We start from the raw sequence: 27,225 nt of genomic DNA on the forward strand, positions 1-27,225 counted from the left end.
CGTTACTAAGGTATTAATATTTGGTTATACGGCCTTTACCATGTTTTAATATCAGTCCAAAGACATGCCAAAAAGGTACAGTTAACATAAACGCAGGAGAACGCGTGCAAACGACATATTAAGATTGACACTGCACGCATGTAAACACATTAGTTCATAATTACTAACCAATTACATATGTTTTGCTTCTTCTTTATCTATTAACTATAGCAAATTAAGTATAATTTCCGCATATTCAATGGGAATTGTCTTAATAACAAAAAACCATCCCTTAGTAATTTCATTGTTATAGGCTACACTTGCAATTATAGGAAACCGTAGCACATTTCTAGTAATCAGTTTATTCTGGGGTAGTGTGGCAAATTTATAACATCAACTGTTGAGTTATCATACATCGAAAACAATTTTTCACTTAAGAATTATTTATAAACAATTTCCTTCGATTTCTGAAAAAAAAAGAGTTCGTTTGAACTTTTAAACTGGATTCCCCGTATAAAAGAAATAAGTTTAATCCCAACTGTCCCTACTCTCCACTAAAAAGGACTCTTAGGACCTACTTGGTGTTACGGTTTTAAAAAATATATATGTTCAGAACGCATTCACTTGCTGAGATGGAAGGATTTATCCTACGATGTGAAAAAGCTAATATGCAGTCTGTATTGGTGGATCTACAAAGAAGACGATAACTTGGGGATGTAGTAGTCGTTACAAGTCAAACATAAGATATCATTGCCATATGCAAAATCTTTTCTTGACGTAAAAAGAAGTGGAAAAAAATAGGTAAAAATCGAATAACATTTGCACATAAAAATATGGTAGTATGACAAATTTGCTTCGAACAATTATAGATATTTCCTATACTAACTGGAATAAAACACTGTTGCGTGAAGTAAACCGCACGGTTGTTCGATACGGAATGCTTGTATTTCGAAAGTTAGATGCTATTTATGCACGTACAGAAATAATACCTGCACTTGTATAAATGTTATAAAGAGCTGCCACAGTCGCGCGGCGTATAAATGGCTAGTTGTAGGGACGCTTATCAACACGGGTTCCTATTGAGGGCAGCGTTGCTCAAAGCTATTGTTACCCTAAGTGTGCCGTAGGTCGGTATTTATACTCGCGAGTTAATAATTGTACTATCATACATAGCCTTAAAAGTAACAAAATCAGTAACCCATCAATTTTATGGAAGAAGGCTCAAAAATATAATTACAACAAAATCCTTATCTCTTCTGGAAACTGCTTATTTCATAAACGCATGTTAAAAACAATATACAAAATCTGAACTAAAAACTGGTGGTGTACTTCTATGCCGAATTTACTGTTCTTATGGTAATAAATATACCTAAAGACCAAACATTTATGAAATAACTAGCCATAATTTCATAGTGGATTTGTGTACGGTGGAGGAATATATTAAAATCTCTCAATCAAATGTCACCTCAATTTTCGAATGTACTTTTAGAGCAGCATTTATAGGACCATTCAAAATTAGATTATGTAGGGAGAGAAGTTTAGCCGATAAAAAAAACTACCTTAAACCCGATAAGCAAATATGTCAGCCTTGAAAACCGTACTTGGTTGTTATTGCTGAATGAATCCATGGAATGCTGGGAATTGATGTTCTTGCTTTTCTCACCTTACAATAATCATACCCTCATGGTAAATTTTAAATTATAAACAAATTTTATTTATAAACGTTTAAAATATAAGGACGCTAGGAAATCGTGACTAAATTTATTATTTATAGTTGTGTATTGACTTAAATCAGTTTGTAAATAAAATGTATGTATATGTTTGTACTTTATAATATCGTGGGCTCAAGACTTATAAGTTCAATTGGCTTCAATGGCAACATTTTCGTTCTTTCATATAGCCTATAATCTCGTTTTGACAATAAGGTTAATAAGTAGACAGTAAATAGTTATTTATCTCTAAAACATACATCGATTGTTACTATTATATTGAAACGCCTAATATATATTTACGTTAAGTGTATTTATTTATAATGTTGATCTATTTATCGTGGTAAGTTTGCATTAATATTTATGATAAACAATGTTTCAACACATTGGCATAGCATTTGTTATGTTGTTATAACTATTGTTATTAATATAATTGTTGGGATATGGCTATTTATATAATTTTTGGAATGTTAAATGTAACGGAAGTACATAGAATATTTAAGAAATATATTCTCGTGTTGTATAAAACCTTCGCATATAGTTCAAATATAAAACCGTATTAGAAACAATCTTGTTAATCTATGTTTAATTTGAACTTGACAGAACACGTTTTAGCATAACGACAGTACGTTATTAAGGTATACACATCGATTGTATATACCATAAAATTGCAATTTTTATGAAAAAGAAGATAAGTTATCCAGATATATATATATATATAATACATAGGGTAAGTTTGAATACACTTATTTTTTATTTATTTTTTTTCTAAATTAGAACAGTATTCTGTATACTTCTAGATTAAGCCATGGGGCCACCAAAGAAGTTTAAGAAATATGATTCAAAGACTGGTGACCGATCAGGTACTTCTGTGTTCACTTTGTTTAAATTTTGCATGTAATGTTGTTGATTTTTTGTACCAAAAAGTGTGTTTGAAAATCAAAAAGTATATGTTTTGTTCAAGAAAAAGTTAAATTTCAGGGAAGAAAAAGAAAATAGAGGAGGATATTACTATAGATCTAGTAGAAGATGAAAACACTGAAAATGTTGGAGTACCTGTTGCTGCTACACAGGATGCTGAGAAAAATGACAAGGTTCCTGAAGATGAGTTTGGTGCCAAAGATTATAGGTAATCTGATTAATTAATATCACACTAGTTTTAAGGGATTCTATTTCTGTGTTCAAACTGTAATATGTTGCCTTGATATCACATATATTGAATTTATAGTGTTTACCTTTTTCAAGATTTAATTTTTTGTACACTGCCTCCTCTTGGAAAGAGTGCAATAGCTTTACTTAATATAGTTCTGGTAGTTTAAGCTTCAAAACAGCCTTTAATAAAGATTGTCAATCACAGTTAGCAGCAGATTTGTCATTCGGACCATGGTTAGGCAGAAATCATAGTGAAGTGAAGATGTTTAGCCACCATCATTAGAATTACATTTTCATTTGCCCCATGAAAAAAGATATTAAATATGTTACTGCCACAAAAGTAGTGCAGCACTGTTTGGTTACTGCAACCTGCCCATAGAGACATGCATTTGTTAACATGGAGCTAATGCTCTGAAACAATATATAGAAAAGAGAGCCAAGATTAATATTAATCAAAACATGTTTCAGTCCAATTTTATGTTCATCAAATTACAATTTAATAATAATTATTGATTAATTTTTTTAGGAGTCAAATGACTTTAAAACCAGATAATACCAGCCGTCCCCTTTGGGTTGCACCTAATGGACATATATTCTTGGAAGCCTTTTCTCCAGTTTATAAACATGCACATGACTTTTTGATTGCTATTGCAGAACCTGTTTGCCGGTATGTTGGTTACTTTATGATTATAGCATTTTTATTTGTTTTTTTCATTATTAACTGTTTGTTACACTTATATGTTAAGATGCATATTTTTGTATTTATTATTTTTATTTTCAGGCCCCAACACATACATGAATACAAATTAACAGCATACAGTTTATATGCAGCGGTATCTGTGGGCTTGCAAACAACAGATATTATTGAATACTTGCAGCGATTAAGTAAATGTTCTGTACCTGCAGGCATTATTGAATTTATTCAACTTTGTACTTTGTCATATGGAAAAGTTAAACTTGTACTAAAGCATAATAGGTGAGAGGCATTTGTGCTTTTGATTTTTTTTATGTTTGAAACAGTATAGTTTATACCTTAGTTATCCTTTGCATTGCAAAATCCTATCTATTTTGGGTACAATTGAATCCCAGGCTTAAGCAGCAATGTTGTTTGTTCCTGCAGTGTATATAGGGTGACTTCTGTTGCTCTTAGTGCCTTATGCTTACACCAACTAAATGCAGTACACAAAGCTGATGCTGGCACTGCATGTGCCCCTGGCATATGTCTTGCTGGGTTGATTTGTTTTTATGCATTTTGATGAAGTTCATAGAGATCACTTATATTTTATTTATACTTAATAGGATTTAATATTATGTTATTTGCTTATAGTGCCTATAAACCAAAATGACAATGATCATTTCTGCCACAAGACATTGCCTTCTGGACATAGGCCTCCCCCACAGATTTCTAATAAGACCAGTTGAATGCAGTCTGCATCCAGCTAAAGTTATTGTTTCTTAATACTATAGCCAAAACCAGATATACTGACATTGAAGGGACTATCATACTTCAGATGTTGTGTCCGATAAATGTTACAATGTTACATATATATACTAGTATTACTACTTGATTTATAGTCATATGTATGTTTGCAGTATAGGTTATGTAAATGAACTATGTATTTTTCAAATAAAGTGTGGAAAAAAGAAATAAAAAACTATTATGAATAAAACTATTTATAGAACAGTTCATAGACTGCACTTGGTGTTTAAAATAATTGATCATTATACTCTGCTTTTTTTAACTGGAGTCTCAAACATGTTTTGCTTTTTACGTGTCATAGCCGTCATATTATCGTCAGTATTAGACTCAACATTAAAGGCCATAAGAAAGAACCTCGCATATTGTTGTTGGTTGAAACTGCTCTTGATTATCTTGCTGATTTTCGTCTTCTTTGTTGTTTGTGTTACGATTGTTACCTTAAATTTCTACAAGAATGTCTCCCTCAGTAGCTAAGGCGCAAACGGCAACATTGTCATCTATTCCAATAAACTTCTCTAATCTCTATCCTTGGTTTTGTATTTGTAGATCTGTGCAAGTGTACAATACACAAATACAAAAGTCAAAATTCCTTCTTAGATTAGTAATAAGGTTGACAATTGTTCATAATAATTTGTTTTGCAGGAACAAGTAACCGGTTGGTAGTTATAGTACTTAAATAGCGATGAAGTTTCCTACTTATAAAGAAATATATCCTAGTATCAAAGGTTGTTATAGGCAATAGTATATATATTGTCTTTCTTTCATTAAAGGTTGTAATACTGTCCTCCACTTTCTCACTGTTCAAGATCATTTATTATCTTATTATGTTATCTTTAAAATTCTGTTTCATAAATAATACATAATAATACAAATTTTTATGTATTAAATGTTAATTCGCTTTCAGGTATTTAGTAGAGAGTAAGCATGTTGAAGTTCTTCAAAAATTGCTGAAAGATCCTGTAATTCAACAATGCAGACTGCGCCGTGATGGTGATGATGAACTACTTTCATCAGCATTACCAAACAAACCTGCAGCAGCTACTTCTAAAAGCGGTAACATAGTATAAATCAACATTATTAGTGGGTATTTAATTCAGTTCTTGGTATTTTAAAGCTTCTAGTGTTGCAAATATAGACTATAATTTAAAACATTTATCAGAATACTGTGGGTAATAAAACTAAACTTTCAGTTGAAGAAAAACCAATAACAAATGGTGCTGTACCAGAAGATATTAGCCAATTCTACCAGCAGCTAGATAAAGACGACGACGAAGATGAGACTACCGATATTGCAGCAAATACAGCGGTGGCTTTCGAAGTGGATCCCGATAAAATTGAAGTAATATTAATGATTTGTTATTAATACGTAGAACACATGAATTGATTATTAACAACCAGGAACCAAAAAGTATTTATCAATGAATTTGCTACCTGGTTTCTGTGCTTCATTTTTGTTCTCAAATACTTTAGTTAATTAATTTGATCTATTATAAGAAGTTATTTTTTTAAATTTTAGGTTATACAGAAACGATGCATAGAATTAGAACATCCACTTCTAGCCGAATACGATTTTCGGAATGACTCCGTTAATCCGGACATCAACATAGACCTTAAGCCCACCGCTGTACTGCGGCCGTATCAAGAGAAAAGCCTCAGGAAAATGTTTGGAAATGGTCGTGCTAGGTATGTTTCATATTACCCTATATTCACCTAAGAGCATTTATATAAATGTAAACAATTAAGTTCTTGATTATTAATTAATTTGCTTATTTAAAAGTTGTTTAAGCTGGATTAAGTTTTTTTAGATTATATAATACTTTTAAACTTTCCTTCATATGGTTTCCGGCATTTGAATTAACATATAGTGTAGAAGAGTTCATAGAGCTTAACGTTTATCGTAGTGTTCAGGCACTAGCCTGGACTAGTTATAATATTAAAATCGATGGTTTTTATTAAAGATGAATATTGACGTGCCAAATCAAATGCCAAAAAATTCCTAATGCCAGTGTATCGTCTTTTTGTTCTGTCTTGTTTTTTTCCTAATGCTATGTATTTTTAAGAATGCAAGATTGATATTGACTTGTGAAAGATTTTATTATAGTTCAAAATAAATGGGTATTACAACATTGAATTATTCTGCCTTCACTTATCTCCGCCTATGTCTCTGTCACAGGCTTCCCACTTCTTTCTCCAAATGGCTTTATCCAATCTCTGCAGCTTTTTTATTGATTTCATCATCTATCTATTCATGTATTTTTCAGTGTGTAACTAACTATTCTGGCAAAGCTTGACGTTGCAGAGGCATGATTTGTTTATGATCGTGGTTTGTTGGCAGGTCGGGCGTGATAGTGCTACCGTGCGGCGCGGGCAAGTCGCTAGTGGGCGTGACGGCGGTGTGCACGGTCCGCAAGCGCGCCCTTGTGCTCTGCAACTCCGGCGTTTCCGTGGAGCAGTGGAAACAACAGTTCAAATGTTGGTCCACTGCCGATGACAGCATGATTTGCAGGTCAATACCATGTTTTATTGTCAACAACATTTGGACGGACAGAAGCAGCTATCCAGCCTTTTGTGACGACCTTACCAAGATCTTCTGTTTATTGATTGTCGGCCCCTCTCTGTCATGTACAACACAACATTACACTGATTACGACATGGACTTAAAAATTTCAGGTTTACATCCGAGGCTAAAGATAAGCCAATGGGCGCTGGCATTCTGATCACCACATATAACATGATCACACACGGACAGCGACGTTCGTGGGAGGCTGAACAGACCATGAAGTGGTTGCAGGCGCAGGAGTGGGGGCTGGTGGTGCTGGACGAGGTTCACACCATTCCGGCCAAGATGTTCCGTCGAGTACTCACTATCGTCCACTCTCACGCGAAGCTAGGTCCGTAACATAATATTAATACATTACTTTTCTAGAACAATAAATTGTTTAATAATCATTATACTATCTGTATTGCAGAATAATAAGTTTAAATACACAGCATTATGCCTCGTGTATTTCATACTGTGATTATTATTTGAATCTTTATTACAATTTGTGAGACAATATGTAAAATGAGATATATCATCGAATATCTTCGCTAAAATGTTTGAACGAGACCACTGCTTTGTAATGTGCAGTATTTTGTTTTATAAAATCTGTTTTATAAAATTTTAGAATATCAAAAGTTAAAATGAGTGTGCTAAAGCATTGCCCTGATAAAGGAAGAGTGTTAAGTGAAATATTCGCGAAATTGTACCACTGTAACCATTACCTTGTTTTCGACAATGATTGTTGCATAATAGCATTTTCACGCTTTTCCTAATTTTTATAACAATTTAAAAAAAAACTTTAATGTCAAATACAGCATTCGAGGCACCTCCGTCGAATCACAATAACATTTTACGTGACTATTGTTGTACAAACCGGTGCGATGAAAAAAAAATTAAAACAAATATTTATCCCACTTCTGGCCACCGTCGGGCACGATGCACCACTCTCGCCACACCAGCGGCCGTGTCCGCCGGTCGCCTCGCTATCGTTTAAGCGAGGGTGGTCAGGAGAGGCCCGTGTCAACACCACTATACACCTATACCGGTGTAGACCCTCTTCGTGCGAAAGTCACCGTTGTAACTGGAATACGATCTGCCCGAGTAAAGTTTTTAGTTCACGGAGCTCTGTTTTCGTGGGCTCAATTTCGACGAAGCTGCACAAAGCCGAAAGTTGCTAGTAACGTAATACCATTTACACCACATAGTAGTGAAACAAACATGAGGTATCCATCGAGCGCTCAATCTCCCTAAAACCTAAACAATCGTGTAAAATATATTAAATTTGACTCAAAGCATACCTGTTTTTTAAATTTTAGTTATATTAGAATTGGACACTTCTAATAAGTTTCTGTGTTATTAACATAATAAACAGAGCAACCTCAATTTCATCTTCTTTTTAACCTGTAGACACCTACTGCAGGGCATAGGCCTCCCCCAAAGATCACTACTATGACTGGACTTGCAATTTTATCATTTATTATAAAATTAATGCGATACTTGTTATATGATATTAATTACAGAATTCCGAATGCACTATTGTTTGCGCCCTACTTAAGTATAACTTGCAGGCTTAACAGCGACGCTTCTTCGAGAAGATGACAAAATAGCAGACCTGAACTTCCTGATAGGACCGAAGTTGTACGAAGCGAACTGGCTGGAGCTGCAGGCGGCGGGCTACATAGCGCGGGTGCAGTGCGCCGAGGTGTGGTGCCCCATGACGCCGGAGTTCTACCGCGAGTACCTCATTCAGAAGTATACACCGTTGTGCTTACTTTTCTTCGTTGGATTGTCACTCAAACAGTATGAAGATAGCACGAATTTGTGAACGGTGTTCACGTACGCCTGTGTACGTAGCCAGTGCTTCGCGTAAATACACATACTTCAGGTCATAAAGAACAGGTTAGGCCTTCTCGGGTGCTCCGAGGTCAGAATGCTAATTGGGTATCCATATGAAAGCAGAGGTCACGTAGTCCTCTCTCAGGTACCTATACGAGAAGTCACTCCATGGAGCGTGGCGCCGATTTAAGAGCTCTGTGACCTATTTGGTAATACATTGGTAGCGGTAGAAGCCGAGATTCCCTAGATCCCCAAGCTTCACTATAACAAAGGTTTAAGTTAAGCGACATCCGCGCCCTGCCTTTTTGAACCTGCGGAAACTGCAAATGCCACTCAAGCAGTAGTGAAGTCGGAAAAAAAATAGAACACCTTTGGTATTTAAGATTGTAGAATACTTGCTAACGATGTTTTCATATACCTTTTGTGAGTACCTACCGTTGAAAGCCAGTTTGTGATCACTTGGCCACAGCTGTTTAATATATTTCTATGATAACACTTTAATTAAATAAAACAATCATCAGTAATCAAGTAATATTACCATCACGCGAGACAATGTAAACATAATTACACAAAAATATTTCTGTGTTCATTGTTTGCACTTTTGAATTTAATTAGTAGTGAAACCTCACTACCATTATTTTCTACAGCCTGATGAGGGTATTGTTGATTAATAACACAGATTAATTAATATTTCTTAATCTGCTTATCCATTAATACTTGGATATTAAGAAAAATATAAAACGTAAACTATTAAAGTATTTCCCAACTTAAATCTTAGGTTCTTAAATCATTGTATCATTCTGAGCCACTAAAACTGGGCCAAACCACCGATGGGCGCGCGCGTTTTGAGACGCCTGAAGTCTTGGCCCCGGTTCTCATATAAAAAATTTTATCCCCAGAATCAACAAGAAAATGTTGCTCTACGTCATGAACCCTTCAAAGTTTCGCGCCTGTCAATTTCTGGTGCGCTACCACGAGAAGCGCGGTGACAAGACGATAGTGTTCTCTGACAACGTATTTGCGCTGCGGCACTATGCCGTTAAAATGAACAAACCCTACATTTACGGACCAACCTCGCAGAGTGAGCGGATACAGATCCTGCAGAATTTCAAGTTCAATCCAAAAGTAAATACGATATTTGTGAGTAAAGTTGCCGATACCAGTTTCGATCTGCCGGAAGCTAATGTCTTGATACAGATTTCATCCCACGGCGGTTCTCGAAGACAAGAGGCGCAAAGATTGGGCAAGTTTTTCCCATTTTATTTTAGTGTCTATTTTAAATGTGGCGTATAATCTGAAATTAATTAACTATTCTTCAAATTAAATTGCTGATTTTTCATATTTTAAAGCTTAACATAGAATTTCTCATAATTTTTCTTGCTTTAAGTAAATGTCTTTCATTTCCTTTTATTTCTATTATGAAAATATGATTTAAAAAGCGAGCAGATAAACTCTGTTGAAGAGAAGAATCATAATCATCGGTCCAGCAACGTCCACTGCTGGACTTGCGGCTCCACCGCCATGTGTAGAACTGGTTAGAACCTTAACAATGTTGTGTGTTCCATGTTATGGATGTATGACATATAATGCACACACAAAGACAAGTGAAATGAATGCTTGTTTATCGTTATATTATTTCTATTTTATCTAATCGTCTATTTTGTAACAAAGAGCGATAATTTTTTTTTTAAAGTTAGAAATAGGTTAAAAAGTTGGGAACCTACGATTGAAATGGAATTAGCTAAGGATGTAGTACACGCTATTTGTTCTTGTTGGATTGAATTGCTGTATTGTATGGTCATCAATTCGTCTCCTTCAAATTATTCAAATTTCTTTACTAGTGTTGATTTGTACTAATATCCTCTTTCCTTAGAAAACCTTACAAAAGTTTAGCTCTGTATATTAATTTCGTCCGGTGAATCAAGGATTTTATATATGATTGTACAAAATATAATAAGCTAAATGTCATTAAAAGATTTATTATAATGATGTACTACAACAGATTCTTGTATATTTCAGGTCGTATTCTCAGGGCAAAAAAAGGCGCATTAGCAGAAGAGTACAATGCATTCTTCTATACTCTCGTGTCTCAAGACACTCTAGAAATGGCGTACAGTCGTAAGCGGCAACGGTTCCTTGTCAACCAAGGATACAGTTACAAAGTAAGTGAGAGTTACATGATAGATGTTCAATTGGTCGGAACAATGAGTACTAAACTACTTCTCAATGTAGCTAACAATGCACTAATAGATAAATCATATATAATTAGCTACCGGGTGACTACCCGTTATGTCTTTCGTCCTTAAAGTAAATAAAATGATATCCTGTGATCAGGGTTATTAACCCATTTAAAAGTTGTGTCTACAGTCTCTAATTTATTTTTCTTCTTCAAGGTGTACTAGCATCTATATGTGCTTAGCTTTGTTTTTAAAACTTATGTCTATAAAATATTGTAGTGCTCCAAGTACAAATACCTTACAAACTTAAGTATTTTTGAATTAGCTTTCTAGAGCACCTTATATCATCGCATATCGCATAAAGCATCTTAATTCTACCCACATTTATTCCAATTTATGTCAGTAGTCAAAAAAAATATACACCTCTGTTGTACCCCATCAAATAATATATTACGAGAGAGGCTTACCACTTGCAGTGTCTTGAATCTGAACAATAAACTCGAACAGATTGATAGTCCAAACCAAAGTTTTCTACTCGGTGCTCCTGCGCCTTGTTACTCCATTGATAGTCCGCAATGACCTATATATGTAATAGCTCTAATCGAAGCTACCGAGAGAGCTCATCACCTTGTTTACTAAATAAAAACAAAAAAAATTGTAATGTAAAAGAAGTTCTGGTGTTAAGATAATGATGGCAACACAGCACATCCACCCCCAAGGTTGACTGCACTGACGACTTATTTAAGATCCTCAGAAACGCTGGATGTAATCCTTCTAATTGTAATCAGTGGAGGAGGCCTGTCCAGTTGTGAACGCCTTACAGTTTAATTAATAAAAATGGATTTTATAGAGTAACTGAGATATTGACACCTCAGTCACTTATGAAATATTTATGAATATTAATTGTAATTACGTATTTTCAGGTTATAACAGAGTTGAAAGGAATGGACCAAGAGCCGGAGTTGCTTTATGGCACTCGCGAAGAACAGGGTATGCTGCTACAGCAAGTACGTAATCATTATTGTTCAAACATATTATAACAATCTTTGGGTTTAAATCTAGATAAATTATATTAAGTGTTATTTTAAACGCATAATTTTTTTCACAAAAAACTGCAAACATACTCAATAAAACTGGACATTGAATGCGAAGGAACATGTGTCTTTTTAAATTCGGTGATATTGGTTGTTGTTCAGATGATATAACCGCATGAGCTAAAAGCTACACATACATAAAGATATTACTATTTACATCTCGTTTTTCACCTAGCATTTTAGCATACGTATGCGTATTATCATTTTATTCTCGTTCCCCTATCTTTGGGAAGGACAGGGTCGTTTTTGTCTTATTAATTTTTTTCTCACTGTCTATTTCCTTTTACGTTTTCTACCATCATTCTTCATATAATTTATCGTTCCATTCTTTCTTTCCACAATTCATTCTATCTTTCTCTTTCGTTTTAATTCTCATTCAGACATCGCCTTCCTAGTTCTTTATTTTCCAATTTTGTTTACATTATTTCACATTTTTATTACAGTTTTATGTTTGCTCTATTACATTGTTTTACTTGTTTATTTTTGTAACATGTTTAACTATTACTGAAACACTGAGAAACGATTCCCTACTTTAGGCATCTTCTAACATAGAGGCGACGTTTACCTCATTTATTTTTACGCCCAACCGGCATTCGGAGTTGACCCGGAGTCCTCCGAATGCGGGACAGTGGGCTAAGGCCTTGTTTGACAAATTCAATTAAAAAATATTGCTGAGGTGCCTTGGTGGGCTTGTGAAGATATCTAGACATCTTTATTATATGTAAATAATTTCACTTACCTACATCCATTAATATGTACGCCGTCTGTGTACGCTGTATAAGAAAATACCTTCGTTTTTAAGTTCGCTGTTAAACATTGTATGTATAAAAAGTGTTTCAATGAATAAATATTTGTCGGCAGGTGCTGGCCGCGTCAGAGAGCGAGTGCGAAGAGGAGCGCGAGGCTGGCGGCGGCGGCAGCGGCACGCGGCGCGGCGCGGGCAGCCTCGCCTCGCTGGCCGGCGCCGACGACGCCCTCTATCTCGAGCACCGGCGACAGCACAACAAACACCCGCTCTTCAAAAAGTTCCGATACTAGCCCCGCCACCCCCACCACGTACGCATTCATAAATAATTAAACTAAAAAATATTTGATTATGGCGGGTTTTACTGGATTATTTATTTACCTGATCTTAACACAAATATAGGAAATGCTTGAATAGGAATACTAAATGTATATACACAAACAAAAACAAATAGTCAACAGCGTCATTGAGGGGATAATGTTATACAATTATTTGAATACTACTGCTTTATTATAAACGTATTTAATCTTTAACCCCATTAATTTTATAACAAAATTTCGGTACGTAGATATATTAAAGATGATAAAATACTTTGTATTTATTTTATTTAAAAAAAATATGTCTGAACTGTTAAGAAAAGGTTATCCGCGTTTTATTCGAAAAAGGAGACGATTTTTGATTTTAAAAAACGTCATTTCTTAACTGCTTACTGTACTGTGATCATCAACTGCGACTATTAGAATACATTATCTTATCATGTCATATAATTTTTGTTAACACTTTTCATGTTACATATTTTTTGTTTCAGATTTGAAAATTCTATACCCATGATAAAAAAGTGTCTGTTATTGAAATAAAGACAATTTATGCAAATAATTACTTTTATTACCAACTTACCCCCAATTTTGTGATTTAGCAAACTGCTAAAATTAATGAAATTCTATTATTTATGTAATATGAATGCATATTATTTGCGTTTTTCACTTTAAATCTCCGTACAAGTCGATAAGGAAAAACTATTTTGTGACGTTCACACGACACGTAATCAACGACCTTATATACTTCGGTTTTTACGTTTTTCTATATGCATAGCTATGTTCTGTCAAGTAAGTTTCATGTAGCCGTAGAATTAACATATGTGTTAAACAAATCCTTTGGAATCGTCCAGAGTTTAACGATTTCGTATTGATGTTAAGATTAGGATTTCTTTTTAAAGGAAATTTATTAAAAATTGACATACTTTGTACGAACAAATCTAAACCATATTTATACACCACAAATCGTAAAACTGGAATCTTAGTTTTTTATTCGATCGCTTTACATAAAAAATAAAGTTCGTGCATGTGTTCTTAATACCTTATTCTTCTGTCTGAAGTGTAAAACCACACTTAACTAAAACAAAATAAACATTTTAGAGTAGATCTTTTTCTTAATTTTTGAAATCTGTTAATGAAAAAATAAATTTCCTTGTATTTCAGTAAGCCAGAAAGTGATAGCAGTGTACCGGAATGGGCTATTGTGGAACTGCAGGGTCTTGTACAAATGAAGAAGGATGTAACAACTGGCCCTACAGTCATCGGAGATTTGCATTATTACCACAGAAACAAACAACCCGTACTGGTCCTGGGCCATCATATATTAAATGGCAAAGAAGTCAAACTAGAACAACCTATGGCGGTAATCGAAAAAGTTAATGTAGAAGGAAAGATGGAATATAAATTAAAGGCTGTAGTAAAGAAAAAAATATTATTTAAATCCAGACCTAAACCTATTATTTCTCATGTATCTGAAAAAGTTTGATAAGTAAAATTATTAATATAAGGCTTTTAACTCTTATTTCAAATATACCTTTACCCTTACAGAATATTCCGTTGTTTTTAATGACATTATGAAGCAATTGTAAATGAATGCAAAACATTCAATGTTATAGACATTTATTAAAGTGATACAGATTATCTATATACCATTATATACACTTTAACATATTCCAGATGCAACCTGAAAATATATAATTTAAACAATGAACAATATTCCAACCATTAGTTTGTATCGTGTTGAGGTTAAATTCCAATTTTATATCACTTACATTTTTTTGTATATCATGATACAGTTTTTATGTAACGGATAATTGTTTTTTCTTATCTTCAACATTAAAAATATTTGAATATCTTTTCTCTGTTTACTTTCTAAATAGTCTAAAACACTTAATTTTATTATGATATACATATATATTTTTACTTAATACTCCCCAAACATTCTGGTTTTCTAAAAATATTAAAGTAATGGTCCTTTAACAATGTTTTCAATATTTATTAAAGAACACGAAAACTTGTGTGCATCTTACTATATTTGATTTGAAGATGTAAAGAAATAAATTGTGTTTTATAACATTTGTGTTATAACTTAAAACAATGTATAGCTAGCGGAAACATATTTTTATTTTACCCACACAATTTGTACACTCGGATTGGATGAAAATAAAAGAACCTAAATTGGTATACATACATTATAGTATAAGTATGGCGGGCATCACTTCGTGAACCTTTACTGTTCAGCGCCGCTTGTTTGTAGACACGTGCGCCGCCATCGCGACATTTTAAAAGCACGAGTACTTCTGAAGTCTTATCGTTTATATTTCCATATAAATATTGGTTCTTTTGTTTTTAATTTCCTAAATATTCCAATATAAAGTAATGATCTCGTTCAAAAATAAAATAACTTTAAATCGTGTAATTATTACGAAAGGCACTTTATTTTTCAAGAAACATAAAATTAATGCTATACTTAATGTATAACTAAATATAGTATTATCCCTTACAAACAAAAAAGTTCATAGTGTTCATTAAATTGCAACAATTTTGTATGGAAAAGGAATGGATTGCACCTTAACACAGTAGTAATGCGACGAGAACAATGATTCTTTTAATCAAAGGTGTTGTAAACATTCATTGCAAAACTTTGGCTGAAAATAAACGCTACTTAACCTAAGTTATAATATTAACATAAACATCTCAAACAACGACATAAACAATTTTATCTACAACATAACATGATAATCTTGATCTTAATCCTAAACATGTCCCAGTTCCAACATTAAAACAGCTCCTAAATTTTCCTTCAAGTTTCTTCAAATTTCATTTATCCAAAATAAATACAGTCTTTCGTTAGCCATAACCAATAAAAAAAAATATAAGGAAATAAGAAATTACGCCTTTATCAAAGATATTGAAGGCATTTGAAGTAAATGTAACTATTTAGAATACATAAACTGTGAAGGCTTTTCTAAAACGAGTTCATTGGAGATATACAATGGCGAACCATTACGATTAGAATGATCTTCATATTGCACAAAGAGTTGTAATTGCCCAATAAACAATGCAACAGCAGCAAAACCAAAAGGAGAAAACAGTATAAACAAAAGTGAACGAATTGTAGCAAAAATAATGATCAGTTCCGTTCCGTACAAACATATTTTCTAAAATAATCGTAAACATTATACGACAAGATCTTTTTTGTCAAATAAACATATTCCAATACATTTTTAATTAAATGATTGTTAAAGTAATTAAAACTATCCAACAACTGTAGAAATTGTTTATTGTTGAAACTCGGAGGTTAAAAATGAATATGTTACGCGTGATAGATAAAACGCCTTCTAGAGCTTTCGCAGATGGTAGTGCATAAAACAAATTACAAGGACAACAATTATTGACTATATTCTTAAATGATCTGTCCAAAAACCATCTTTTGAAGGCAAATAAATTCACCAAATTATTATCCATTTTATTTTTAAACCCCCAACAATGTTAAACGGAGGACACTACGGTGAACCTTTTTTTTTTTCAGAATTAAAAACAGATTAAAATAACGCGTATAAAATGAAGTCGTCGCCGTGTGGCAATTAAAAAAAATCATTGACAAATCCATATTATTAGCGTAACCTGAACGAAATGATTTCATGAGTTTTTGGATCAACGGATACTTCAAATGCTTAACGAAAGAGTCCAGATAAATGACAGATTTGTTGACGCCTTCGCTTGCGCCACCAGGCAGTCGACTATTCGGGCTGGTGATCAGCTCGCAGCAGCTCCTGGCCTTCCACAGACGTCCAGTACTCCACCAGCAGATCGCGCTCCGTTTCCAAGCAGGACAAGAATGTTGACAAGGATTCACCGCTCTTTCTTATGCCCAGCAACTGTTTCTTTAACAGAATATTCTGAAAAATATAAGAGAGTTATTACAATTATTTCTTTGTCACAAAATATCAAATATTGAGGTTGTCGTATTATTTTAATAATGAGTGTTAAAATACTTTGCGCAATATATATACTTTAATGACAATGATTTGCATATTAATATTTTTCGCCTGTAAGAGTAATCAAAGGTTTAAATAACTTGGTGTAACATTTAAAACAAGGATCATCTCTACATTTTGATAGCCCGGCTTTTTGTGAAAATTTGAAAATACACTGTTCCAATATAAACTGCGTAATTAAGAAACTTAAAATCACAAACAAATAAAATTCATATTTTGTGGTGTATATTGATAAAAGAAAATGTATTTAATTTAGTCCTATAGATTAAACACAACAAGATGGTCTTCGAGCTTCAGCTGATATTATGTTATCAATTCAGGTCGCGACCCGTCTCGACTGAGCCACATTATTTCAACGCACTAATTAGATAGTAGTAGCTGTGGATATGGGATTGCCTATGTGGTCTATAAGCATTTTTCTTATTATAGCTCTGAGTTCCATTGCCAACTGCGACGAAGACGAAGATCCCGTATTATATTATTATGGTTTAGTAAGTCACTTTTCACATCTTTTTCTACCTGTTACATAATCACAATTACATTAAATACAATACGTTATTATTATATAAATAAACATAATTTGAATAAAAACTATACATTATAAATCCATAATTTTAAACTTCTTAAAAATGTATACGTTAAGTAAACAAACTCGAGGTAAATGTAATAATAGATCGTCAATCGTACAAAGTTCAGACATAGACCTCTCCTTAAGATCACCACGATGTCTGATGATTAGTCTCTCACCGCCCGCAATCAGTGACATTCCGCGACCTTAAACGTGTTGTCGGCCCACCTAGTGGGCGGCCTGCCCGCATACCCTCTATCTGCTTGCGGTCGCCACTCGACAACTTTCGACTCCAATGGCCATCGGTTGCAAGTGCCCATGTGCCCCGCCCGCTGACAGTTCAGACGAACAATTATTCGAGCCACATCGGTAACTTTAGTTTTGTTGCGAATGTCCAACACAGCTCTCCGAGTGAATAAATAGCGTATTCACGACAAGCCGGTTGCTCATTTCGTTTGTGACAGTGTGCTATAATTTTAAGGACTGCAGTTAATTTTGCAAATTGTCAATAGAAAAAATGCACGACCATTAAGCATCAGTATATGTAATGTATTCTCGATGATATTAATTAGTGTAATTACAGTGACAAAAAACATGTTGCTGCGCTAGAATTCGTACATCGAGAAGTTGGAAGCACTACATCGTTATCGAAACATTACAGTTCAATAAAGGTCCTGCTTTGCGTGCCAATGCTCTTACGCCTTTTTACGATAGTACACGTAAAATTCGCCTACTATCATAATTATCATTCTAAGACGAAAACTGCTGGAGCTAAGCCTTCCCAAAATATTTTTTATGGAACCGGTTGGAAGCGACCTGTACTCAACGTCATCCGACGCTCTTAACAAGATCGTCATCCTTGATATGGACGTCCTCCGCTGAACTCCGCGAAACTGGTCCGTAATCGCCACTCCAGGTGCTCAAGACCTCGACGACCACCTACTAATGTGCGCCTTGTGGCCTGCCCGCAGCCACTTCATTTTGAATCTGCCAGGCTATGTTATTTTCATTTGTCCACGGATCTGTCCATGCCTGAGTCGATTTTGTTACTTTACTACTTACTTTCATTTTTTCATTCATTCATATCAGCTGTTGTTACGTGCCCACAGCAAAGCATGGGCCAAAGATTGCCATATTGATCAATCTTGCGGTGCCCGCATTCAAAGAGGTCCCGTGAATGGAACCCACGCTGACTTAGTACTTCCTATCTTCCTTTTTAGGAGGAGAGCGAGCGCGGCCTGTCGCCGTGCAACGCGCATCAAGCATGCTCGGCGCTACTGCTGCGCTACTGGCGCGCGCCTGCGCTGGTGCGCCTGTGCCGCTGCGCCCGCCGCCAGCGCTGCGATACGAGGGCCGATCCTACCCAACTCGTCGAGATCAACAACAGAGCCTTTTTTCAGGTCTAATTTTATTCTAATTTAACTTTTGCTTCCTAAGTTATCTGGTATAGTTATTGTATTCGCCGGATTAAACAAATGCTCATAAGTACAAAATTTATAAGTTAGTTATAACCAGGACTGTTTGTGGAAAAAAATTCTAACTATCGAAAAGTTGTCTTTAAAAACTGAACTGAAAACATTACTGGAATGACTAATTTCATTAAAACCATTTTGGTAAGTTATGAAAAAAAATCTTTTTTATAGATGAAAATAATTTCGCCTAACTTCCTAAGACATCATGTTTTAAGCAAAAATACAATTTTTGTCAAAACAGTGCGAAAAAAATAATAAAATGAAAGCTTCTGGGAATTAGTGTAAGTCTAAAAAAGAGTGTGACAAATAAAGCCAGGATATAACATAAAATGTCGTCATTTTAAATTAATTTCTTTTTAACCAGTAATAAAAACTTTTGGTGGAGGTCATAAAACTAAAAATTAATACCATGTGGACCTTTCATCATTAATTTAAGAAGCCTTGGAAACATGTTATGGATTATAAAATAAAACTTATTTATATATATTTATTTACGCAACTATTCCAGAGAAGCCACGTGTAAACCCATCTTCAATTTTCATTACAATTGTTACACTTTACAACTATCTGTCCTTTTCCTTTGCATACATAAAAGCGGTTGAAAGGGCGTTACGTAATAGTAACTTTGTCGGGCGAATATAGTTACATTATAAAAATTTCCAAAAACTTGTCCATGATTGTACAGTGAAAATATAATGTTCATATATTATTAATAGTTTTGCACGCCAATAACCAAATGGACTGAATGCTCCGCTTCGGACACGGCCCTCGTTGTAGAGACACGATACGAGCGAATGAACCCCGACGAGTTGGAGGAGATGCATCACAAGAACGTACAGCTGACGCCTCCAAAAGTCACTCTCAACTGCCGGTGCCGCTACCCGAACTACTGGCGCCTGAACTCCTCGCTGGACACACTTCACACCTACCGCTGTGGGTACATGCCGCCGTGCAGGTCGGGGGAGTACTGCGGCAACGTTAACTACGACTTGAACGCATTGTATCAATCTTGTCTTTGCCCGAGAAATCATATGTGTGTTCACAGCGGAGGCATCACACATTACTACATGTCCGAGCTGCTATATCACGGCAAAGGATGGAAAGCTTACTGTCAACCTATTAACGACGACTACATCTACGATGAATATTAATAACGAGACCCCGCCTATCCGTGTATAACATAGGAAAAGACAGGCAGATTTAAATTTCATCTTACTCATGGAAATCAGATCAATTTTAAAAACATTTTATTAAATTAGATTATTGTCGAGCATTGATCGCCTGATTCTCGCAGGTGGTTCTACAACTGTTATTGTTTTTATTTTTAATAAATTATACAACGACAAACATCTTTGTCATAAATCAAGTAAATAAATAAAATATTTCACGTGTTGAAGAGATGACTTTCCTATCACGAATTATTTGCCCGCAAGACAACGCTGCATAATTAACAGTTGCTGCGAGTTCGAGATGGCAGAGCGCTTAGATGCAACTTCTTATACATGTAGCAAAGCACAAGGGCTCTCTCTGACCAAACCATGTGTATACTAAGAGATATGCGGCCGCCGTGGAGCCTTATCGTGTATGCCTGTATCCTCTTCGTGTGCAGTGTTTTATCAGAGATAGCCAGGGTCATCAGGCATTAGGATGCCGTGTTTTACTTACGACACGGTCTCACTGTTTGACTGGCTAAGTTTGTAACAATGGTTGCTTTGGTTATGCAATATGTAAGTATGGTAAGTCTAGTGATTTTCGTATACGATGTGGCAACGCTGTGACAGCACGAAAGTCTTCTTTTATAACCAAAACATCTCCACATCTGGACCTACCAATTTTGACAAAAAGTGAATACAAATGTAGTACCGGTCCAGGTTGAGCGGCTATGTCCCTGGCGATAGTGCGCAACTGTTCCGGGAAACGGTCCGGCCACAAGCACCGGCTGAGCAGACCGCCCTGCTGAGCCTCCGCCGCTGATATTCGTCGCCCAAATACCACCAAGTCATTAATCTGTTAAATTTATTTGTCAAATATAGTAAAAATGCGGAAGCAGGTTCTTTAGCATATATATAAAGTAAAATAAAAATTTACATTAATATAAAATTTCACAAAAATTCGCTAAACAAATATGGAGCCGGCTGCGATAATTAGTAATTGATCCGAGTCTCGACCCGCAGATAAGCAGGTGTAGTTAACTGTTTCACAGGTTCATTGGCAAATTGCTTTTCATATTGAACTAATATTTTGGCTTTAGTCGGTCAATACGTCCAGATCATCAGATTGTAATATAATTTCATTATTAACACTCGAAGTCATATGAAACAATGAAACAAGTATTTATTCTTTTGAATATACTTTGCAATGCACTTTTAAAAGGACACGACATTAATATTTATATATTAATATGTATTTATGCAGACTACAGACAGGTCTGGAATGTTGATACTATCAAGACTAACCCCAGTAAGAAACTTGATAATTACTCATTTAGAGCCTATTTTTCCTATTTGTCACGTAAAAATCAGCATGACACTAATCACAGGCATGTTATCTTATGTATTCTTTAATACAATAATATTATTAATTGATCAAGCAAGTATGGAACTAAATTCTCAACTTACCAGTGACTGCGGCAAAGTACCGCAACGTGCAGTGACGGCCGCGAGCCCCGGCTGCACGGCGACGTGGCGCGGGGACGCGGCTAAGGAGAACGTGGCCCGCTCAGAGCCGAGCACCAAGTCACTGCGAGCCACCAGCGCCAGGGCCACCCCCCAGCACGCGCCCCACACGCCCGTGCACAAAAGTTTAGTGTGCTGCTCTATAGTGCTCAATAGCGACCTGTTGACGCAAATTATTTCGATGTCAAAGACAGATTAAAAAAAAAAGCTAATTTTGTTTTGAGAAACTAAGGATTCCAATTGTTGACTAGGTTATCTTTTAACACGACTTGAAGGATATATATATATTTAGATGACAAAAGCGTATTTTATAATCAACGGGCTAACAAAAATTATTCAGTAAGTTTATACGAGCAAGCTAAAACCAAAAACACTTCTTGAGATGTCTTAAACTCCCAAGGATAATTTTCATTGTATTGAATGCAAGAAAATTTTAGGGTAATTTCACTCGGATTTTTTTAGTAGTACACCAAAAGTTTGTAGAATTTACAGAAATATGACCTAATTATCAATTAATAAATGATTTAGTTTTTCAAAATAGTCCCCTTTCCAATCTATATATCTTTTAAAACCATTGCGATGAACTGTAGTAGGACCACTCCTCTTTATTGGTCTTCTGGAGGAAGTCCCTCACGAGGATCATCAGTGAGATTTTATGAATTTACGTTTCACGTTTAAATACAGAACTCAATAAACCAGCTGTAAATAGTAGCACTGTAGTCCATCGTGACTTTAATGCTGACCGAGGCAGAAACGAAATTGTGTAAAAGCCAAAATGAAAATTTAACAAGTTTATAACCATAATGGCGGTGTAAGGTATTTGTTAAGTTGCCACCAACTTGTCTTATAATATAATAACGACATTTTGTTCGAATTTAAAATATTTTTTTCAAGGTCACTTTCAAACAGGACAATTCTAAACAAAATGCCAACGTATTATTTAATTTATTAGGAAATAAATATTCACTACATAAAAGGGTCATGAAGATGATCGTGATCATGATGATATGATTAAATACATATTTTTAATAAATAATTTGCCATAACGTTCTGTATAAATCAAAACGAATAGCCAATTACGCCGCGAAGCGCAAAACTCGAGAACGACTATACCAATTCGGCATTTGCTTTTAAAATTTTTAATTTTGTTAGGAAATGAGAAAGGTTCTTCCAAATGAGGAAATTTTAAATAATTACAGGAAATAGTGACAAAAATCAGTTTTCTTTTCCCGATCGAAACAAAATTAAAACAACATCATCATCAAAACAAAAAAGGTGTGTTACGATATGAGCCTTTAGTTGTCAAAGTGATCCAGGTAGACTCCTAGGGGTCTACGGGTCCCTCGACGGTGGACTACGAAAGCATGACTACAAAACGGGGGTTCAAAATTCGAAACGCCCCTAAAAAAGTATCCGAGTTCTTTAGTGAAGAACTAATATGTTGGCTTCACTTCACCTATCAATATAGGCCAGATAATATTTAAAAAAGTAAAATTGGATGAAATCACTCTTTTGGTTGTTGAAGTTTATTTTTTTGACTTCCAATCAATTTTAACTTTTTTGGAACTCATATACAAAAATACGACAAATATTCACATATTTGTCGAGTTTGGGAATTAAGGTATAACATAGTGCAGGGGGTCTACCAGAACAAACTATATTATAAAAGTGTTGTTTGGAAAAAGTCTGGAGATCTCTGATGTAAAGACACAAGAAGTATTTGTTTATCAGAAACAATTACATTTAAAATATAATTACAATATTATTGAAATCTAGCAGTGTACATAATAGAATACTCTTAAACAGTGCTTATCATTATTATTTTTATTTATTGGATTGGACAGGTCTGTTGCAGCAATACATAAAAAGGTAACATTACCTAATAGATTCAGCAATTTCAAATGCATTTATAGCTCTCTTCTTTTCATCTTCATCCAACAGTGCTCTTAAATCTATGGATGAGCACAATGTGCCGCATTGAGATGTAAGTAGTGTAACTGATATGTCTTTTCTTCCATCAACATATATCAAAGCTTGTTCTAGTTCTTTAATAACCTGTAAATATAATTAAAATAATATTACTAAAATTTTTGTAACTAAATTGTAATATACACAATAAGTACACTAACTCTTTAAACATTTATATTATTACCTACTTATGCAATTGGCAAACACATATGGTATAATATGACAAATAATAGGTAATAGATAAACTTCAGCACCAACTTTTTTCACTAAAACTAGAATAATTAACAACCTGTTTACAGTATTTATTAGCAGCATTAGGATGTATTCCAAAATGAACTTTTGACTCCCTAAAGTTAAACAAGGAATCAGTAATTGTAACTTAATCTAATTAATATAAACACATGTCAAGTAGATGCTCAATTACATAACAATTTTTGAATTTAGACAAAGAAATATAACAACATTAATCAAAGCTGATCATACTAGTATCTCAATAATTTTCACTATCCATTATATTATCTAAGTAGAAAAAAAAGTAATAGTAAAAGTATAGAAAGGAAGATTGATTTAGTCATTCAATGACCATGTTGGATTACCACTACAAAGGATTCTAAAACAAAAAACCCTTTAAAAACAAACTTCTATACTCTTTATTTTAAGACCAAGTATGGTTTGTCACATTGGCCCTGTATGAATGAGTTAAAAAGAAACCGGAATATAATGATGCACCATAATTTAGCTACAAAAAACAAACCCTGGTAGTGTCTGCCTAGATGGCCACTGATAGAAAAAAACAAGCATAAGATTTGATCCTAAATTGTATTATAAATTAAGCAAGAAAGATACTTTACAATGCCAAGAATCAAATGCAGATTTGGACGATTGAAAAGGTTTTTGATTGTAATTTAATAGTTGATATTATAAAAAAAATATTTTTCTTACCTGAAAAGAGTATTTACTTCCTTTTTGAATAGTTATTTCAGCTAATCTGTGATCAATACTAATTGTTAAATATTTATAATTACTTTCATTTATATTTTTCAGCATCTCAGATTCCTTGACTTTCTTTTGTTTAGGGGGCTTATCACTCTTGCTAGATTCTCTTTTTCTTTTATTCAAAGCAAGAGATAATTTGGAATTCAACTTTTCCTTTATAGATAAACAATCATCCCTATTAATCATTTCACTGTTAGGTGTTTTTGTAGAATCTGACATAAAAGCATCACTTTCCTGCTTATTCACTTCACCTTCAGCAATCTTATTCTCTTTGTCTGAGATGATTTGAGAGGCGCGGGGTGTACTCTGACTACCAGAGTCAACATCACTCAGCCTCCGTGGACTCATGCAAGTGCTGGAATAAGAGCTTGATGAATGACGTCGATATATAATAGAATCATCAGCACTGTGTGTCTCAAAATCTTCACAAACAGATGGGGACTTGACTGAACTACTCAAAGATACCCTGTGTTTTCCACCCAAAATTTTTTTTGCTTCTCCATCTTCATATTTAGAAGAATCTTTTTTTCGCTCCCTAAATTTCATCTCTTTGCTGTCTGGTGTTGAGCTTTGAAGTTTTTTTATAAATTCTGCTTTAGTTTTTACATTTTTTTTACCCTTTGGTGCTTCAGGTGCTAGCTGATATATCATGTTAACAGCTCCTTCATCCATCAAAAGTTTGTCAACCTCAGACAATCTTTTATTTTGTTTTGTGTTTTTGGGTGAAGGCTTTTTCCACTGTAATTTAGATATAGGTGATTTTGATTTAGGTCTGATTATTGATAATTCAGCCTTACTCTTTTTACTTGGTGTTTGCTCTCTATCAACACTTATATCCTTATTTTTGGTTACAGTTTTGCCTTTTGTAAATGTATCTGGATTATCTGGATCAAAAATTATCTTTTTTTTTATTATTCTTCCCAACCTTCTTTGAGGTTGACACTCATCTCCACTCCTACTAGACTTTTGGCTATGATCTTCACTCGTTGATGAGTCAATGGAAGTTCTAAGCAACTCTTCCTTACTTATAACTTGTATTTGGACTTCTTTCACATCATCAGCTTTCAATAGTGTTTCTGCTTCATTAGTTAAATTCACAGATTTATCAGTTTCTGGAGTTTCCTCATCATCCCAATCTTTTACTAAAACATTAATAATGTTATCAGTTTTCTTCTCTTCTTTTTTTTCAACTTTTTTTGTCTTCTGTATCCTCTCTGAACGATTTTTCTTCTTACAATTTTTTAGTCTTGTTAATTGTTGTATAGCTAATTGCGCTTCTATAGATTTATTATTAATAGTATTGATTTCCATAAACTCTACAATTTCATTGGCAGATGGTTCCACATCATTACCTTGCAATATGTCCAACAATTCTTCTTTATTAAAGACTTCCTGTCGTGTAGAACAATTGTTATTCTCCACATTGTCAGTAATATCAGAGGCTCTTAACACTTCACTTAATTCAATATTTTGTCCCAATCCACTTAAAATATTTTTAGCCACTTGTTCATCAGAATTACTTTCATTCAAATTATTTTCTTTTACATCATTGTCTCCCACTTCAACTATTATTTCTGTCTTAAATCTAACACAATCTTTATCAGATGATTCTTCTGAATTATTAACTAAAACTTCAGTTTCAGTATTACCCACGTTATTTACTTGAAGTGAAGAAGTTTCTTTTGGGTTTATTTCAACAGTTGATTCTTCCTTAGTCCCTTCAACACTTTCAGGTACTTTAACATCAATTTGGTTGTTTACTGTTTTCACCAAGCTATCAGATACAATTTCTACATTTGGCTCTTTGCTTTCATTACTTTGGTCACATTCACTAAGTACAGATTCGCTTAAAATTGCCACATTTTCAACCGGCGGAACCATAATCTCTGTCAAAACTAATGTAGTCTCTGCTTCAATGGTTAGATCAGGTTCTCCACTATTTTCTTCCAGTATTTCGACACCTTCCTCTGTGATTACAGTTTCAGTAATAATATTCTCATCATCGGCCGGTCTGACTCCTTCTTCTTCAATAGTACCATTGGATTTGAGACACACGTCCGCTTCTATACACTGTGTTGGATTTTCTTCGAAATCCACATTATTTTTCACATTATCAATTGAAGAACTCAGTGCAGGAGATTCCTCTATTACTTCCATTTTATAATTTGTTAGAATTATACTTGTAAATAACACGCTGTAGCGTTTAAAGATTACAAACTTAAATTATGCTAACCTATTATGTTGACAAATACATCAAATAAACGTAAATCTTAATTCAACACAAAACTGTTTCTGACGTTACATCATTAACTAATAATATAAATTAAAGAACACAATACACATAAGATATGAAAAACTAGTTCTTTAAAACTAAATGAAAACAAGCGTTCTGCCTCGTCCACTTAAAATTTTTTTCAATGCGTCGTCGTCCATTTCCACTAAAATAGTTGCCATACACAAAGTAAGGAAAATAAAAAATAACATTTCTGTGAACGTTACATAAACCGGTATAAATTT

The 27,225-nt window shown here is 34.3% G+C and overlaps 4 protein-coding genes across 6 annotated transcripts; 3 read left to right on the forward strand and 1 right to left on the reverse strand.

Annotated features, from left to right (window-relative positions):
- The first annotated feature begins 1,947 nt into the window (after positions 1-1,947).
- hay (ATP-dependent DNA helicase hay) lies at positions 1,948-14,283 on the forward strand. Of its 3 annotated transcripts, none has more exons than XM_068762392.1 (16): positions 1,948-2,031; positions 2,489-2,551; positions 2,670-2,817; positions 3,367-3,507; positions 3,622-3,816; positions 5,225-5,373; positions 5,511-5,659; positions 5,837-6,003; positions 6,656-6,826; positions 6,991-7,211; positions 8,431-8,614; positions 9,598-9,941; positions 10,718-10,860; positions 11,799-11,882; positions 12,831-13,025; positions 14,193-14,283. In XM_068762392.1, exons 2-15 carry the CDS (start codon positions 2,497-2,499, stop codon positions 13,005-13,007), a joined length of 2,328 nt encoding a protein of 775 aa, XP_068618493.1. In that variant the 5' UTR covers positions 1,948-2,031; positions 2,489-2,496; the 3' UTR covers positions 13,008-13,025; positions 14,193-14,283. The 3 variants fall into 3 exon arrangements, with proteins under 3 accessions (XP_068618493.1, XP_068618496.1, XP_068618495.1); XM_068762395.1 differs by lacking the exon at positions 14,193-14,283 and adding an exon at positions 13,523-13,561; XM_068762394.1 differs by lacking the exon at positions 1,948-2,031 and adding an exon at positions 2,332-2,418.
- LOC137919346 (chromosome transmission fidelity protein 8 homolog) lies at positions 1,948-14,544 on the forward strand. Its single transcript, XM_068762397.1, has 2 exons — positions 1,948-2,031; positions 14,193-14,544. Exons 1-2 carry the CDS (start codon positions 2,012-2,014, stop codon positions 14,512-14,514), a joined length of 342 nt encoding a protein of 113 aa, XP_068618498.1. The 5' UTR covers positions 1,948-2,011; the 3' UTR covers positions 14,515-14,544.
- Positions 14,447-27,131, reverse strand: LOC137919343 (uro-adherence factor A-like). The gene is made up of 5 exons (XM_068762391.1): positions 24,655-27,131; positions 23,624-23,799; positions 21,688-21,904; positions 20,933-21,076; positions 14,447-16,930 (listed from the first exon to the last, which is right to left on the reverse strand). Exons 1-5 carry the CDS (start codon positions 26,863-26,865, stop codon positions 16,772-16,774), a joined length of 2,907 nt encoding a protein of 968 aa, XP_068618492.1. The 5' UTR covers positions 26,866-27,131; the 3' UTR covers positions 14,447-16,771.
- Positions 17,363-20,489, forward strand: LOC137919345 (uncharacterized). The gene is made up of 3 exons (XM_068762396.1): positions 17,363-17,520; positions 18,818-18,997; positions 19,786-20,489. The coding sequence occupies exons 1-3, from the start codon at positions 17,416-17,418 to the stop codon at positions 20,218-20,220; spliced, it is 720 nt and encodes a 239-aa protein (XP_068618497.1). The 5' UTR covers positions 17,363-17,415; the 3' UTR covers positions 20,221-20,489.
- Positions 27,132-27,225: the final 94 nt, after the last annotated feature.

This window comes from Battus philenor, unplaced genomic scaffold (genome assembly GCF_028537555.1).
Source record: "Battus philenor isolate CCGP_79_NKW_IND1 unplaced genomic scaffold, ilBatPhil1.0.hap1 SCAF_16, whole genome shotgun sequence".
Taxonomy (NCBI): Eukaryota; Metazoa; Arthropoda; class Insecta; order Lepidoptera; family Papilionidae; genus Battus; species Battus philenor.